The sequence below is a fragment of the Daphnia pulicaria genome, chromosome 4 (genome assembly GCF_021234035.1).
Source record: "Daphnia pulicaria isolate SC F1-1A chromosome 4, SC_F0-13Bv2, whole genome shotgun sequence".
NCBI classification, from domain to species: domain Eukaryota; kingdom Metazoa; phylum Arthropoda; class Branchiopoda; order Diplostraca; family Daphniidae; genus Daphnia; species Daphnia pulicaria.
In genome coordinates, this window is record NC_060916.1 from 1123801 (window position 1) to 1138537 (window position 14737).

The following is a 14737-nucleotide window of genomic DNA, read 5'->3' on the forward strand; positions in this document are numbered from 1 at the left end:
AAAATGGGACAACAGCACGGCGTTCCAACCCATGGACTAGCTGCTTAATGGTCGTCGCTTCTTCAAAATACCGCTATATACCTTATTCTTTTACTTATGACACGTCTGAGCATGTCTGGGTCATATATTCCAACTGATACCTGAGATTCTAAAAATGTGAGTTTTCATCTTAAATAAATTAAATAAAAAATAATTAAATAAATGTTTCAACAAAATCAGCGTATTTGGAACAATAAATAACAACATTTATTAGTAATTAACGAACAACATTTTTCTGCTGGAAAATGGATATGATCACGAAAAATGTATTAAAGTTTAGCTGAAGGAGCTTCCTCGTAGACGGGATAATTCTGCGAGTAAGCTGGGACAGGAGCAGCGTAAGCTGGAGCGGAAGCAGCGTAAGCCGGAGCGGAAGCAGCGTAAGCCGGAGAAGCATCGTAGGACGGAGCTTTGTATCCATTGTCGCTATGGTTGTACTCCCAGTAGTGCTCACCGTTACCGCCGTACGTATCATCCCACTTGACCTGTTCCCAACATATGATTCCCGTTATTAACTATGGCGAAAATCAAATCGAAAAGATGACAGACCTTGGTGCGGAAGCGCATATCCTTGGACTGCTCGTAGTGATTACGTCTGTGATCAGCATTTCCGCGGTTGTATCCGAATTCGTATTCGTGTTGGCTGGGCACGTTGGCGTACTGGAAGTAGCCGTCGTACTTCTTCTCGAATGCAGGTGGCGCATATTCGCCTTGCGCAACAACAGCGGCCACAACGGCGCTCAAAACCAGAATCTAAAATTTTCCATTTTGGGTTTTCAGATATTAAAAATAACCACCGAGGAAGAATTCAGCTCAAACTTAAACCCTCAAAAAATTGAGAAGAAGAAATATTGTTTAACTCACCACAAGAGAAGTCTTCATGTTGGAGGATGCAGAGGATGACTGTGAATTTGTTCGTCGAGGACACAGCTTTTTATAGGGCTACTGCTCTTATTGCATTACTTGGATAACGGCTTTTAAAAATAACTGGTGCCGACACTCCACACATTATTCGGTCATGAATCGGATGGGTTTTCCCCTTTTGTTTCGGGGCCGAAGCTGCTGTTGGCTAGGAAAGGCCACGGCCGTCACGAGCTAGTTATTTAGCAAGCAATAATAACGTATGCTCTTCACCAAAGTTTTGGGATACTGATGTGTATAATACAATGGGCCTCTTCCACCCGGAGGACAGACATAAATCACAATGTGAAAAAGTTGCCTTTGAATACTCGCATATTGAACTTTGTCTTCTTTCTTATCCACCAAACAAATTTGTATGCAAATTGCTTTTACATTATTTAGCGCTGGTTCGTAAGACATTGTTTAATAACCGGGACACGAAAAATCAATTCATACAAAAAAAGTTCCTGGTTCAGCAAGTGAACGGAGCATTTTTTTTTTCTGGGACATTTATTGATTTAATTATGTTTGGAAATTTATTATAGAGTTGAGCGCAATCATAGTCTTCCTGGAGGAGTACTACTCCGGACCTCTATTGAATTCTTATGGTCGGAGTTGGCGAATTGGCGGATATTTAATTCATCGAAAACGGAGATCCGGATTTCAGAGAAGGTTGAAACCCTTCACCGTTCATTTCATTTATAGCAGCTTCAGATTTTAACTTACCCAATGTCGATTTATCAGACCACTGCAGTAATATTTGAGACATAATTTAAGAATTGTAATTTTGTATTTAAGACACCCGACGTGCGCTGAGCTACTCTGTACAGAGTTTGCTGACTACAGTTGGTGGAATTATGCATACTGATGAATATTAAATTTGCCTCAAATGTTAAAGTATTGATAATGAAAATGTACTGTAGGTCTATACAGTACAATTTTTAAACGAGAAGTGCAAAGATGAAATTATTTCCAATAATCACAACATTTATTATTAACGAGATTTGGGGACGACTAGGCAGTCGCATAACAAAATTTTTGAATGGGTTCTTGATGCTGAAGTATTAATTAAATCAGGAGAAAATTATTTTGTCTTGATTGAACCATGAAATAATGATTGGCTTTTTTTTTAAATTACACTTTTTTTAAATTATTATTTATGCGGTCATCTAAAAATTAAAATAATAATGCGCAAAGATGAAGATGTTTTCAATATTAACAATATTTATTATTATTACGATATTTGGAAACGATCTTGGGGAGGATGGATGGATCGATAAGACGTCTGACCAGCAGACACAAGGCCGCACAAATGATTTTAAAATGGAGAGACAATGTCGATGATGATGACAAGGGTATCCATTATTTCAGGCTGGAAGCAAGCTCAGTTCAGTAAAATAATAACAATTATTTACTGTTTACCAGCTGCTGGGGCTGGCTCGAAGGATGGAATGTTCTCGGAATAACCCGGTGCGGAGTAAGCCGGTGCGGAGTAAGCTGGGGCGGGGTAAGCTGGGGCTTCATAGGCGGGAGCTTTGTATCCAGCATCCGCATGGTTGTATTCCCAGTAGTGCTCACCATTTCCGGCGTAGGTATCAGCCCACTTGACCTGTTTGAATTATAAAAAAAAACATAAGAACGACTGAATAAGGGAAAACGGAATTGAATGGATAATAACAGGCCTTGGTGCGGAAACGGCTATCCTTGGACTGCTCGTAATGATTGCGATTGTGTTGAGCGTTTCCGCGGTTGTATCCGAATTCGTATTCCTCTGGACCAGGCACGTTGGCGTACTGGAAATAGCCGTCGTACTTCTTCTCGTATGCAGGTGGCGCATATTCGCCTTCCGCAACAACAGCGGCCACAACGGCGCTCAAAACCAGAATCTAAAATTTGTCATTTTGGTTTTCAGTATTAAAAATAACCACCGAGGAAGAATTCAGCTCAAACTTAAAACTCCAAAATAAGAAGAAATATTGTTTAACTCACCACAAGAGAAGTCTTCATGTTAGAGGAGGCAATGTTAGACTGTGAATTTGTTCGTCGACAACACAGCTTTTTATAGGGCCAGCCCAGTGGCTTGCGAAAACTGATGCCAACCCCATTATCCAGTCCTGAATTCGGTTAGGTTTTCTCTTTTGTTTTTTTGTTTTACTATTATTGCAAAGGCCAAGGCCGCGATCTAGTTGTTTAATGTCCAATTTAATATTTGCAACATTATTCGGAAATCATTTGGTTATTGAACATATGTTTAGCTGTTAAAAAAATTGTTGTTTAGAGTAACGTTCACTTCCGATAGTGTAAACATTTTATATGTTATCTGGGTGAATTTTTAATAAAATCAGAATTAGTAAATTATTTTGCGATGAATGAAACGACAAAATTATGAACGAGATTGCATAATTTATTTCATTTATTTTCAACATCCCTGTACTGTACATATTACGTGAATTATTAAAGCTGATCAGATGTTCAGAAATTAATTTTTATCCAAACGCCGAACTGGACTAGAAATTCAGAAGTCTGTTAATTTCGCCAATTTCAAGTAATTCCAAAGTTGTATGAAGGCTACTATTACCGACTATTACAAAGAAATGACCAGGAGATACAGGTTTAATTAAACGAAGCGCGATACCAAGAAGTACACCCGTTACAGTTTTATCCTTATACGAATGTCATACATCAAGGAGGGAAATCCATCCATATACAACCAGCCTTTTACTGGGTTTAGACTTGAGGAATAATCGAATCGCCAACGACCTAGGATTTTGGGATTTAGTACTTTTCTCTTCGGCGAAAAAACAAATGAGAAAATAAATCAATTTTGCGTGACGTGAGCTTATATAGCTGCTCTGAGCTGCACAGTCGGAGAGCCCTTAATTGATTTACGACAGCTGCTGCTAATAGCCGAATTATATTATTCAACTGATGGCAGATATTCGAAAAACTACCTCCTGTATTCATAATTAAATTTATGCGGCAATTTCAAAATGAACTAAAAATTTGCCAAGAAGAAGACGTTTCCAATATTAACAACATTTATTATAATTAACAAGATTTGAGGGCGATCGGGTGGGGAATGGATGGATCGATAAGGCGTCTGACCAGCAGACACAAGGCCGCACTTATTACTTTAGAATGGAGAGACAATGTCGATGATGATGACAAGGATATCCATGGTTTTTTGTGCTGGGAGCAAGCTCGGCCCAGTAAATAATAATTATTATTTACTGTTTACTAGCTGCTGGGGCTGGCTCGAAGGATGGAATGTTCTCGGAATAACCCGGTGCGGAGTAAGCCGGTGCGGAGTAAGCTGGGGCGGGGTAAGCTGGGGCTTCATAGGCGGGAGCTTTGTATCCAGCATCCGCATGGTTGTATTCCCAGTAGTGCTCACCATATCCAGCGTAGGTATCAGCCCACTTGACCTGATTTCATCAAATATACGGATATTAATTACTCTATAAAGCTTAGCGAAAACGGAATTAAATTGATATAACAGACCTTGGTGCGGAAACGGCTATCCTTTGACTGCTCGTAATGGTTGCGGTTGTGTTGAGCGTTTCCGCGGTTGTATCCGAATTCGTATTCGTATGGGCCGGGCACGTTGGCGTACTGGAAGTAGCCGTCGTACTTCTTCTCGTAAGCAGGTGGCGCATATTCGCCTTCAGCAACAACAGCGGCCACAACGGCGCTCAAAACCAAAATCTAAAATTTGTCATTTTAGTTTTCAGAATTAAAAATAACCAGCGAAGAGGCTTTTAGCTCAAACTTAAACCTCAAAAAAAATTAAGAAGAAATATTCTTTAACTCACCACAAGAGAAGTCTTCATGTTGGAGGAGGCAAAGAACGACTGTGAATTTGTTCGTCGACTACACAGCTTTTTATAGGGCCAGCCCAGTGGCTTGCGAAAACTGATGCCAACACCATTATCCAGTCCTGAATTCGGTTAGGTTTTCTCTTTTGTCTTTTGTTTTACTATTATTGCAAAGGCAAAGCCGTGATCTAGTTGTTTAATGTCCAATTTAATATTTGCAACATTATTTGGAAATCATTTGGTTATTGAACATATGTTTAGCTGTTAAAAAATTTTTTGTTTAGAGTAACGTTCACTTCCGATAGTGTAAACGTTTTATATGTTATCTGGGTGAATTTTAAATAAAATCAGAATTACATTATTTTTCCGTGAATAAAACGACAAAATTATGAAAGAGATTGCATTATTTATTTCATTTATTTTCAACATCCCTGTACTGTACATATTACGTGAATTATTAAAGCTGATCAGATGCTCAAAAGTAAATTTTTATCCAAACGCGGAACTGGACTAGAAATTCAGAAGTCTTTTAACTTCTCCGCCAATTTCAATTCATTCCAAAGTTGTATGAAGGCAACTATTACAAAGAAATGACCCGGAGATACAGGTTTAATTAAACAAAGCGCGATACCAGCAAGGAGTACATCCGTTACAGTTTTATCCTTATAGGAATGTCATACATCAAGGAGGGAAATCCATCCATATACAACCAGCCTTTTGCTGGCTTTAGACTTGAGGAATAATCAAATCGCCAAACGATCTAGGATTTTGGGATGTGGTGCTTTCCTCTTCTGCGAAAAAAGCAAATGGGAAAATAAACCAACTTTGTGTGATGTGAGCTTATAACTGCTCTGAGGTGCACAGTCGGAGAGCCGTTAATTGCCGAATTATATTATTCAACTGATGGCAGATATTATATGAATAAACTATACCTCCTATATCCTATATCCTGCATCCTATATCTACATTCATAATTACATTTATGTGGTAATTTCAAAATGAAACTAAAAATATGCAAAGAAGAAGAAGTTTCCAATATTAACAACTTTTATTATTATTAACGAGGGGACGATCGGGTGGGGAATGGATGGATCATTAAGGCGTCTGACCAGCAGACACAAGGCCGCACAAATGATTTTAAAATGGAGAGACAATGTCGATGATGATGACAAGGATATCCATATGGTTTTAGTGCTGGAAGCAAGCTCGGTTCAGTAAATAATAACAGTTATTTACTGTTTACCAGCTGGGGCTGGCTCGAAGGATGGAATGTTCTCGGAATAACCCGGTGCGGAGTAAGCCGGTGCGGAGTAAGCTGGGGCTTCATAGGCGGGAGCTTTGTATCCATCAGCATGGTTGTATTCCCAGTAGTGCTCACCATATCCGGAGTAGGCATCATTCCACTTGACCTGATTTCACCAAATATACATAGATATTAATTACGGTGGAAAACGGAATTGAATTATTGGCAGACCTTGGTGCGGAAACGGCTATCCTTGGACTGCTCGTAATGGTTGCGGTTGTGTTGAGCGTTTCCGCGGTTGTATCCGAATTCGTATTCGTATGGGCCGGGCACATTGGCGTACTGGAAGTAGCCGTCGTACTTCTTCTCGTAAGCAGGTGGCGCATATTCGCCATCCGCAACAACAGCGGCCACAACGGCGCTCAAAACCAGAATCTACAATTTTCCATTTTGGTTTTAAGATATTTAAAAAAATAACCACCGAGGAAGAATTCAGCTCAAACTTAAAACTCCAAATTAAGAAGAAATATTATTTAACTCACCACAAGAGAAGTCTTCATGTTGGAGGAGGCAAAGAACGACTGTGAATTTGTTCGTCGACTACCCAGCTTTTATAGGGCCCGTACAGTGGCTTACAAAAACGGATTCCGCACTATTTTCCAGTCCTGAATTCGGTTAGGTTTTCTCTTTAGTTTTTTTTTTTTAGTATGTTTGTTTGTTTTGCGGTTGTAAAGGCCACGACCGCGATCTGGTTATTTCAGGTGCAACTACTTTTTGCAACGTTCGGATAGGGAAATACGTTAACAATAGCTAGGCTTAACTACATTGGTAAATTAAAACCCACAGATTTCATAATGCATATTCCGTGTTTATTTAGCAGATGTTTAGCTGTTTCATAAAAATTTAACCGTTCAAAGTTACGTTCAGTATTTAGAGTGTGAAAATTTCATATTTTATCTGGCCGAATTTCAAATGATATCAGAAGAAGATTATTTTGTCATGATTGAACGATGAAATTATTGATGCCTTTCATTATTTAATTCACTTATTTTTAACATCTTTCCGGTACACGTTGGGTGAATTATTTAAGCTGATCAGATGCTAAAAAATTAATTTTCATCCAAACGCGGAACTCGACTAAAAAATCAGAAGTCGATTAATTTTCTAATTCCAAAGTTGTAAAGGCTAAGCGTATAAAGAAGTGCCCAAATTATACAGGTGAAGAGAGGTAAGGTAGCGCGGTACTAAACGATTGAGACGTTACGGTTTCATCCTTATACAGGAATGTCACACATAAAGTAGTGAAATCCATCCTTACAATAGAGGAATTTTTGCGGAAGAATAATCACCAACGATCTGGGGATTTGATTTGGTACTTTAATCAACCCATTTTACGAATGTGAGCTTATAGATGCTCTGAGTTGCACAGTTGGAGACCCGTTCTTTTGCGACAGCTGATAGCTGATAGCCGAATTATCCAACTGATGACAGGCTAAATCAATACATTCGAAAAACTATACCTCCAATGTTCAGAATTAAATTTATGTGGAAATTTTAAAATGAAACTAATAATACGCAAAGATGTAGACGACTCCAATATTAACAACATTTATTATTATTAACGAGAATTGGGGACGATCGGGTGGGGAATGGATGGATCGATAAGGCGTCTGACCGGCAGACACAAGGCCGCACAAATGATTTTTAAATGGAGTGACAATGTCGATGATGATGACAAGGATATCCATATGGTTTTAGTGCTGGAAGCAAGCTCGGTTCAGTAAATAATAACAGTTATTTACTGTTTACCAGCTGGAGCTGGCTCGAAGGATGGAATGTTCTCGGAATAACCCGGTGCGGAGTAAGCTGGGGCTTCATAGGCGGGGGCTTTGTATCCAGCATCAGCATGGTTGTATTCCCAGTAGTGCTCACCATATCCGGCGTAGTTATCAGCCCACTTGACCTGATTTCACCAAATATACAGACATTAATTACGGTGGAAAACAGAATTCAATGGATGGCAGACCTTGGTGCGGAAACGGTGATCCTTGGACTGCTCGTACTGGTTGCGATTGTGATCAGCATTTCCGCGGTTGTATCCGAATTCGTACTCGTATTGGCTGGGCACGTTGGCGTACTGGAAATAGCCGTCGTACTTCTTCTCGTAGGCAGGTGGCGCATATTCGCCATCCGCAACAACAGCGGCCACAACGGCGCTCAAAACCAAAATCTAAAATTTGTCATTTGGGTTTTCAGAATTAAAAATAATCAGCCAGGAGGAATTCAGCTCAAACTTAAACCCTCAAAAAAGTTGAGAAGCAATTGTTTTAACTCACCACAAGAGAAGTCTTCATGTTGTTGGAGGATGCAAAGTTAGACTGCGAATATCATCCTCAACTCCACCGGGCGCCTTATATACACCTCCGAGTCTTCCATCCAGCCCAGCACATTATTCGGTCATGTATTCTTTCGCCGTTTCCCTTTTGCTGTTGTTCTTGTTTTGTCTTTTTGGTTTTGAGGCCAAAGCTGTTACCTGTAATAAAGGACCACAACCATGGGCTGAAGTTATTAATAACAATGCCCATATATACTTAATTTCGGTGAATTGGATCGGACGACTATGGACTACATATTTTGCAAATAGTTATTAATAGAAGAAATGAGGTACTAGCAAAACAATTCGCAGTTTTATTGGCTCCGCAAAGGAAGTCAAACGATTGAGTCTTGTTTTTTCTTACATCATTTCTAGTTGAAAATGTTAACGCAAGATGGGCCGGGCCCTTTCCTCCAGGAAAGAAAATCGGACGAAGATCTTGTGCTACAAGATTTCAAAAATAAAATAACATGGGAGCAATGCTCGAGATTTAATTGAGTGTCGAGCAGTTATCGCTTATTTTATAAGGGATCGCACAAGAATCGTTTTCTGTTCTGACCTATACGTGACATTATCAATATCAAATTTTAGACAACTCATTTGGACAAAACAAATAGTATAAAAGTCCAATCGCTTGATGGGCGACTGTTTGCTGCCATGACATGCAAGAAAAAACAGATTCGGATTTATTCTTCATCTCGTGTCAAAACAAAGCCATGTTGCACTGTGATCCTTTCACAACAAACACAACCTATGCGCAGTTTAGATTTACGTTGCAAACAAACAGACCTGATAAGAAAATTGAGTGACTTTATACCTTAGACAGAAATAAGTCGAGATGTGGAGCCATGTGCCGTAGAAACACGAGCGCCGATTTGTTCAATCAACGATTTCAACATCCTGTGCAAGATATCATTTCGGCTTATAAATTAGGATCGTCTTAAAATTATTTTCTCATTCGTTGATTTTCCTCTCGATAGCCGAGTGAACTCTACAATGAAATTATTCCTGGTCGCTGTATTGTCTCTCGCCGTCCTTTCTCAGGTATAAACTCGTCTCGGTACCTCAATTCATTTGTGCTTACTTTAATTGATACCTGAATATTTTAATCCCATAATTTGTATAGGCGGCTGAGATTCCGATGAAGAGAAACCTTCGCCCGAGGTCCGAACTCTTTCCCCGTGCCCCAGTGGCTCCCGGCCCGGGTCACATCGTCGTGACAGAACCGGCCAAGCCAGTCGACATGCGTGGTAATTTTAATTGCATTCATAATTATATCCTATACGATAAATTACATGATGATTTGATTGTTTACAGGCTTCTGTGGTCAGGCCAAAGTCGATTCCAGCCGCATCGTTGGCGGAGTGGAGGCCGTTCCCCACGAGTTCCCTTGGTATCATTTGCATTTCATTATTCAAATTAGGAGATGAAATAATTACATTACTCCAAAATAAATAGGCAAGTGGCTGTTACCATCGACGGAAGCAGCTTCTGCGGAGGCACCCTCATCTCCGACGAGTGGGTCATGACCGCCGCCCATTGCGCCGACGGAGCCAACCGCTTCACCCTTTTATTGGGCGCTCACGACCGAACGGTGGCCGAGCCATCGCAGTTGACCATCGAAACCACCGCTCACGCCACTCACCCCAACTGGAATCCCTCGACTCTGGCCAACGACGTCGCCCTGATCCGCTTGCCGGAGCCCATCACCTTCACTCGTAAGTCAATTTTAAATGATTTCAAATTTTCGCGCGCTTCTGATCCATTCAATTTTGTTTTAACAAGCGATCTCCCACTCAACCGGACCGTTTTGGTGGAGGTACTTTTCGGATCGTAATCCGGAAAAGGACTTTACAAATCCGGACTAGGTCTATTCTGTTCAGAATCGCATGGCGATTCCAATGGAATTAAGTCCGGATTTTTATCTTTTCCCGTTCACGAGATAATCACGGTTGAAAATCGTGAAATATCACGAAAACCCAAAGTCTCCCCCTCCGACTATATCGCTTTTAGCCGTATATTCGGCTTATACAAAAAAACTAATTTATACAAAATGTAGCCCTTTCATCCCTTTTTCAGAATCCAAAAGGATTTTCTATAATTCTGTAAGATGTCCGAGATATCACGATTTTCGTGATACCCCCATTTCGACATATTTTTCAAGCATTTCATTCGGCGTTGCCGATTGCCGTATATGTGCTTTTCGCCCCCTTTTCTGTCCACTCCTTCCCTTTTTCCCTGTTTCCTATGTATCAAGGCCTTGTATATCGATACAGATGGGACTTGATACATAGGAAACAATGGAAAAAGCGAAGGAGTGGGGGCGAAGTCACATATACGGAAATCGGCAACGCCGAATAAAATGCTTGAAAAATATGTCGAAATGGGGGTATCACGAAAATCGTGATATCTCGGACATCTTACAGAATTATAGAAAATCCTTTTGGATTCTGAAAAAGGGATGAAAGGGCTACATTTTGTATAAATTAGTTTTTTTGTATAAGCCGAATATACGGCTAAAAGCGATATAGTCGGAGGGGGAGACTTTGGGTTTTCGTGATATTTCACGATTTTCAACCGTGATTATCTCGTGAACGGGAAAAGATAAAAATCCGGACTTAATTCCATTGGAATCGCCATGCGATTCTGAACAGAATAGACCTAGTCCGGATTTGTAAAGTCCTTTTCCGGATTACGATCCGAAAAGTACCTCCACCAAAACGGTCCGGTTGAGTGGGAGATCGCTTGTTAAATCACCGCGCAGCCGAAATTTCTCCACTGTGCATGTCGCCGGCCACGGAACCCGATCACGTTGGCGACACCCTCTTGGTCTCCGGATGGGGTAAGACTGCCGATGGCGCCTTCCAGTCGATCTCTCCGGTCCTCATGAAGGTGACTGCTCCGGCCATCTCGACTGCCGATTGCGCTGCCACTTATGGCGACATCATCACCGACAACATCCTCTGCATCGACACCACCGGCGGACATGGATCCTGCAATGTAAATTCAAATTTCCCGCCTAAATTTAAATTTGTCAAAATTCAATTTTGTATTTTTGTTTTGATATAGGGCGACTCTGGCGGCCCGTTGAGTTTCGACAACAACGGTGTTTACAACCAGGTCGGTATCGTCAGCTTCGGCTCCTCCGCCGGATGCACCAGAGGTTTGCCCGCCGGATTCACCCGCGTTTCCAGCTACGCCCAATGGATTTCCCTGGTTACCGGCTTGGTCATTTAAAATCATCAAAATTTATCATTTCATCTTTCCTTCCTTCTCCTCTCACAATTTCTCCTACAGACAAAAAAAAAAAAAAAATTTCATTTCACATTTAACCTAAATACATTGCAATCTTTTTCTCCGTGTAAAAAGAAATCGATTTTATTACCGCGCTATTACGCAAAGACTATCGCTACCTGACACACCGAGTTCATAGACCCCGAAATTTCCAGCGGTGTCTGGTGTTCTCCATACACGACCTTGCAATGAACGATTTGAAACAATAACCAACGACATATGGCGCGCACCTGTGTGTATAGTTATATCCAACAGTTAAGAGCTGGGCATTATAATGCTGTGAGTGTATGTCAATGACACCAGGGGCGAGTTGTGCAAATGCTCAAACAAAAGAAACACGGAACCGAGTCGCCCATACTGCGTCGTCAATTCCGGCCGTGTTAGCGCAACCTTACACACGATATTACCAGTACACTATTTTAAAAAAATTTATTAGTGCCATAGATTGGAAAGAAATTTAGTTTTATGTTCTGAAATGTCGGTCATCATGAAGTTGGATGCTTGTCAAATGGTTAGAACTCGTTTTTATTCATTTTCTCTTTAGACCTTTTACAACTTATTGGATAATCTATATTTTGTGAAATTTATCCAACAGCTGTGCGACTCGCCGGAGGACTCCAGCAACGACAGACCCCATTCTCAGTTGTTGATGGGTTTACTCAGTCCGAATCCATCGGACGTGCCGTCCATGCTGAAATTCATCTACAACCGGGAACTGACTGGACTCGGCGAATATCTCAAAATATTTGCGAATGTCTGGTGGTCCACTAACGGGACGCTCAACGTGCGTCATTGCCATCACCTCAACAGCCCAGCAGCAGCAGCAGCCGAGTTGTGTTGTTCGGCATCGGCGGATCCGCCAAACTCCCGAGGCTGTTGAGACGGAAATTGGGGGAATGTGTAGACGACGTGGCCGGAGAAAGAGAAGAGAGAAAAGAGCTTTGCGGTACTCCCATTTAGCAACTTGTATATATAGTTGGCCGTAGGATGTGTTCCATTGTTCCCATTATAGACGAAAAGGCACAGTACAGTCTATCTATGACGAGTTGGGTGCTGTTATTATTAATGTAGTCGGCCATATAACCAAACCGACCTATTTTCCACCAGCCCCACATATTGTTATTATTATTTGTTGCGTGTTTTCTCTTTTTCTAGATTTTTTTTTTCACGGTACATATTTTGACTCGTCGCTTTTCTTTCTCCCAGTTCACCATACAAGACATTTTTATTTTATTTTCGTTTCGCGGTTAAGAATAAGTGCAATAAACTGAAAACGTTTGCAGACATTTTTTAAAAATAGAGAATCGAGTTCAATTCGCTTGCGGAAAAGTCGCTCGGGAGTCGGGACATTATTATTTTTTCGCGACATTGTTTTTTTTTAGCCTATACAACTGGGTGGAGGGCAGAAAATTCCCCGTTTGAAAAATCCATTCTTTAGCGCCGAATGAAATAAAAAATCACGGTCGATGTAGTTTACAGTTGCGAACATTTTCCGTGATTTGATTATTATTATTATTTCTTTCTTTTTTTGCGGTTTTTGGAACGGGGAAACTCTATTTTTGCGATCGACATGGAAAGTCGGAGAAATCAGGAACGTCGAAATAACTCTGAAAGAGCGCCGCTGTCTGGCGGAGTATGCGCCCATCATAATATTGGTTCATAAATAAATGTCAACTTTCAGCGGTTGATTGCTGATTTATATATTCGAATTAGAGTTGAGAGCGGCTTTCTAGACCGGTAATAAAAGTCTGCGGGTTTAATACGGACCATTAGCCGACAACATAACGAATCTACCGTGCGAAACGGAATAGAGGAACAGCTGATGATGGGCTGCAATCAAATAATTGAACTGTCATCGCTGGGCGGATTCATTCGTCCGATTCGGAATATAATCAGTTCCTTACTCTCCATATGTTCATTTTTTTGTATCGGCTGAATAACTTCGATAAGAAAATTATTCTTATAAAATAAATAAGTTGAACCATTTAGTCGATTTAAATTCAAACTCAATTTCGAGCGATGTCAACGACTCATAGCTATTCCTACGGTTATAGAATTAAAAGTAGTAAAGCGTTACGAAGAAATCTCTTTCAATATCAACATTTATTATTAACGAGTTTGTTGGATTTTTCATTGGTCGGAGGGATGGTTGGATTGGACGCATCTGACCAGCAGATGCGCGGACTCACAAATATTTTAGAAATGGAGTTGGAAAAATGTCGATGATGATGACAATAAGGATTTTCCATGGTGTAACAAAGACTGGAAACAAGCTCGATTCAATACACACAGCATATCGATTCGTTTACTGTTTACCAGACGGGGCTTTCTCGAAGGTCGGGATGTTCTCAGAGTAAGCCGGGGCGGAGTAAGCTGGAGCGGCGTAAGCTGGGGCTTTGTAATCGTCGCTATGGTTGTACTCCCAGTAGTGCTCACCATATCCGGAGTAGGCATCATTCCACTTGACCTGATTTCATCAAATATAATAGTGATATTAATTACCGCTGGAAACGGAATTCAATGGATGGCAGACCTTGGTGCGGAAACGGTGATCCTTGGACTGCTCGTACTGGTTGCGGTTGTGTTGAGCGTTTCCGCGGTTGTATCCGAATTCGTATTCGTATGGGCCGGGCACATTGGCGTACTGGAAGTAGCCGTCGTACTTCTTCTCGTAGGCAGGGGCCGCATATTCGCCATCCGCAACAACAGCGGCCACAACGGCGCTCAAAACCAAAATCTAAAATTTGTCATTTGGGTTTTCAGAATTAAAAATAACCACCGAGGAAGAATTCAGCTCAAACTTATACTCTCATAAAATTGAGAAGAAGCAATTGTTTTAACTCACCACAAGAGAAGTCTTCATGTTGTTGGAGGATGCAAAGTTAGACTGCGAATATCATCCTCAACTGCACCGGGCGCCTTATATACCTCCAAGTTTTCCATCCAGTCCAGCACATTTTTTTCGGTCATGTGTATACTCTTCTTCTGCTGTTTTGTTTTTATTTTTCATAATTTTATTTTTTTGTGGGCCAAAGCTGTTGCCTCGTTGAGGGCCTCGTTCGTGAGCTAGCC

General features: G+C 40.9%; 7 protein-coding genes across 10 annotated transcripts in view; 2 read left to right on the top strand and 5 right to left on the bottom strand.

Annotated features, from left to right (window-relative positions):
- Positions 1-14737, top strand: part of LOC124336387 (calcium uniporter protein, mitochondrial-like) — an 878707-nt gene that overhangs the window by 565611 nt on the left and 298359 nt on the right. The window lies entirely within an intron of this gene.
- LOC124336517 lies at positions 224-1000 on the bottom strand. The gene is made up of 3 exons (XM_046790357.1): positions 904-1000; positions 589-792; positions 224-524 (listed from the first exon to the last, which is right to left on the bottom strand). The coding sequence occupies exons 1-3, from the start codon at positions 919-921 to the stop codon at positions 309-311; spliced, it is 438 nt and encodes a 145-aa protein (XP_046646313.1). The 5' UTR covers positions 922-1000; the 3' UTR covers positions 224-308.
- On the bottom strand, positions 2144-2981 carry LOC124336522. Its single transcript, XM_046790364.1, has 3 exons — positions 2929-2981; positions 2622-2825; positions 2144-2548 (listed from the first exon to the last, which is right to left on the bottom strand). Exons 1-3 carry the CDS (start codon positions 2944-2946, stop codon positions 2351-2353), a joined length of 420 nt encoding a protein of 139 aa, XP_046646320.1. The 5' UTR covers positions 2947-2981; the 3' UTR covers positions 2144-2350.
- Positions 3878-6631, bottom strand: LOC124336520. Of its 4 annotated transcripts, XM_046790362.1 has the most exons (4): positions 6540-6631; positions 6229-6432; positions 6040-6163; positions 3878-4222 (listed from the first exon to the last, which is right to left on the bottom strand). In XM_046790362.1, exons 1-4 carry the CDS (start codon positions 6555-6557, stop codon positions 4167-4169), a joined length of 402 nt encoding a protein of 133 aa, XP_046646318.1. In that variant the 5' UTR covers positions 6558-6631; the 3' UTR covers positions 3878-4166. The 4 variants fall into 4 exon arrangements, with proteins under 4 accessions (XP_046646318.1, XP_046646317.1, XP_046646316.1 ...); XM_046790361.1 differs by lacking the exons at positions 6040-6163; positions 6229-6432 and adding an exon at positions 4441-4644 and having other exon boundaries at positions 3878-4364; positions 6540-6571; XM_046790360.1 differs by lacking the exons at positions 6040-6163; positions 6229-6432; positions 6540-6631 and adding exons at positions 4441-4644; positions 4752-4797 and having other exon boundaries at positions 3878-4364.
- Positions 7590-8448, bottom strand: LOC124336527. The gene is made up of 3 exons (XM_046790373.1): positions 8334-8448; positions 8024-8227; positions 7590-7960 (listed from the first exon to the last, which is right to left on the bottom strand). Exons 1-3 carry the CDS (start codon positions 8349-8351, stop codon positions 7796-7798), a joined length of 387 nt encoding a protein of 128 aa, XP_046646329.1. The 5' UTR covers positions 8352-8448; the 3' UTR covers positions 7590-7795.
- Positions 9306-11747, top strand: LOC124336366 (brachyurin-like). Its single transcript, XM_046790143.1, has 6 exons — positions 9306-9415; positions 9498-9621; positions 9689-9764; positions 9830-10089; positions 11136-11371; positions 11441-11747. The coding sequence occupies exons 1-6, from the start codon at positions 9368-9370 to the stop codon at positions 11606-11608; spliced, it is 912 nt and encodes a 303-aa protein (XP_046646099.1). The 5' UTR covers positions 9306-9367; the 3' UTR covers positions 11609-11747.
- LOC124336528 lies at positions 13750-14615 on the bottom strand. Its single transcript, XM_046790374.1, has 3 exons — positions 14511-14615; positions 14199-14402; positions 13750-14132 (listed from the first exon to the last, which is right to left on the bottom strand). The coding sequence occupies exons 1-3, from the start codon at positions 14526-14528 to the stop codon at positions 13971-13973; spliced, it is 384 nt and encodes a 127-aa protein (XP_046646330.1). The 5' UTR covers positions 14529-14615; the 3' UTR covers positions 13750-13970.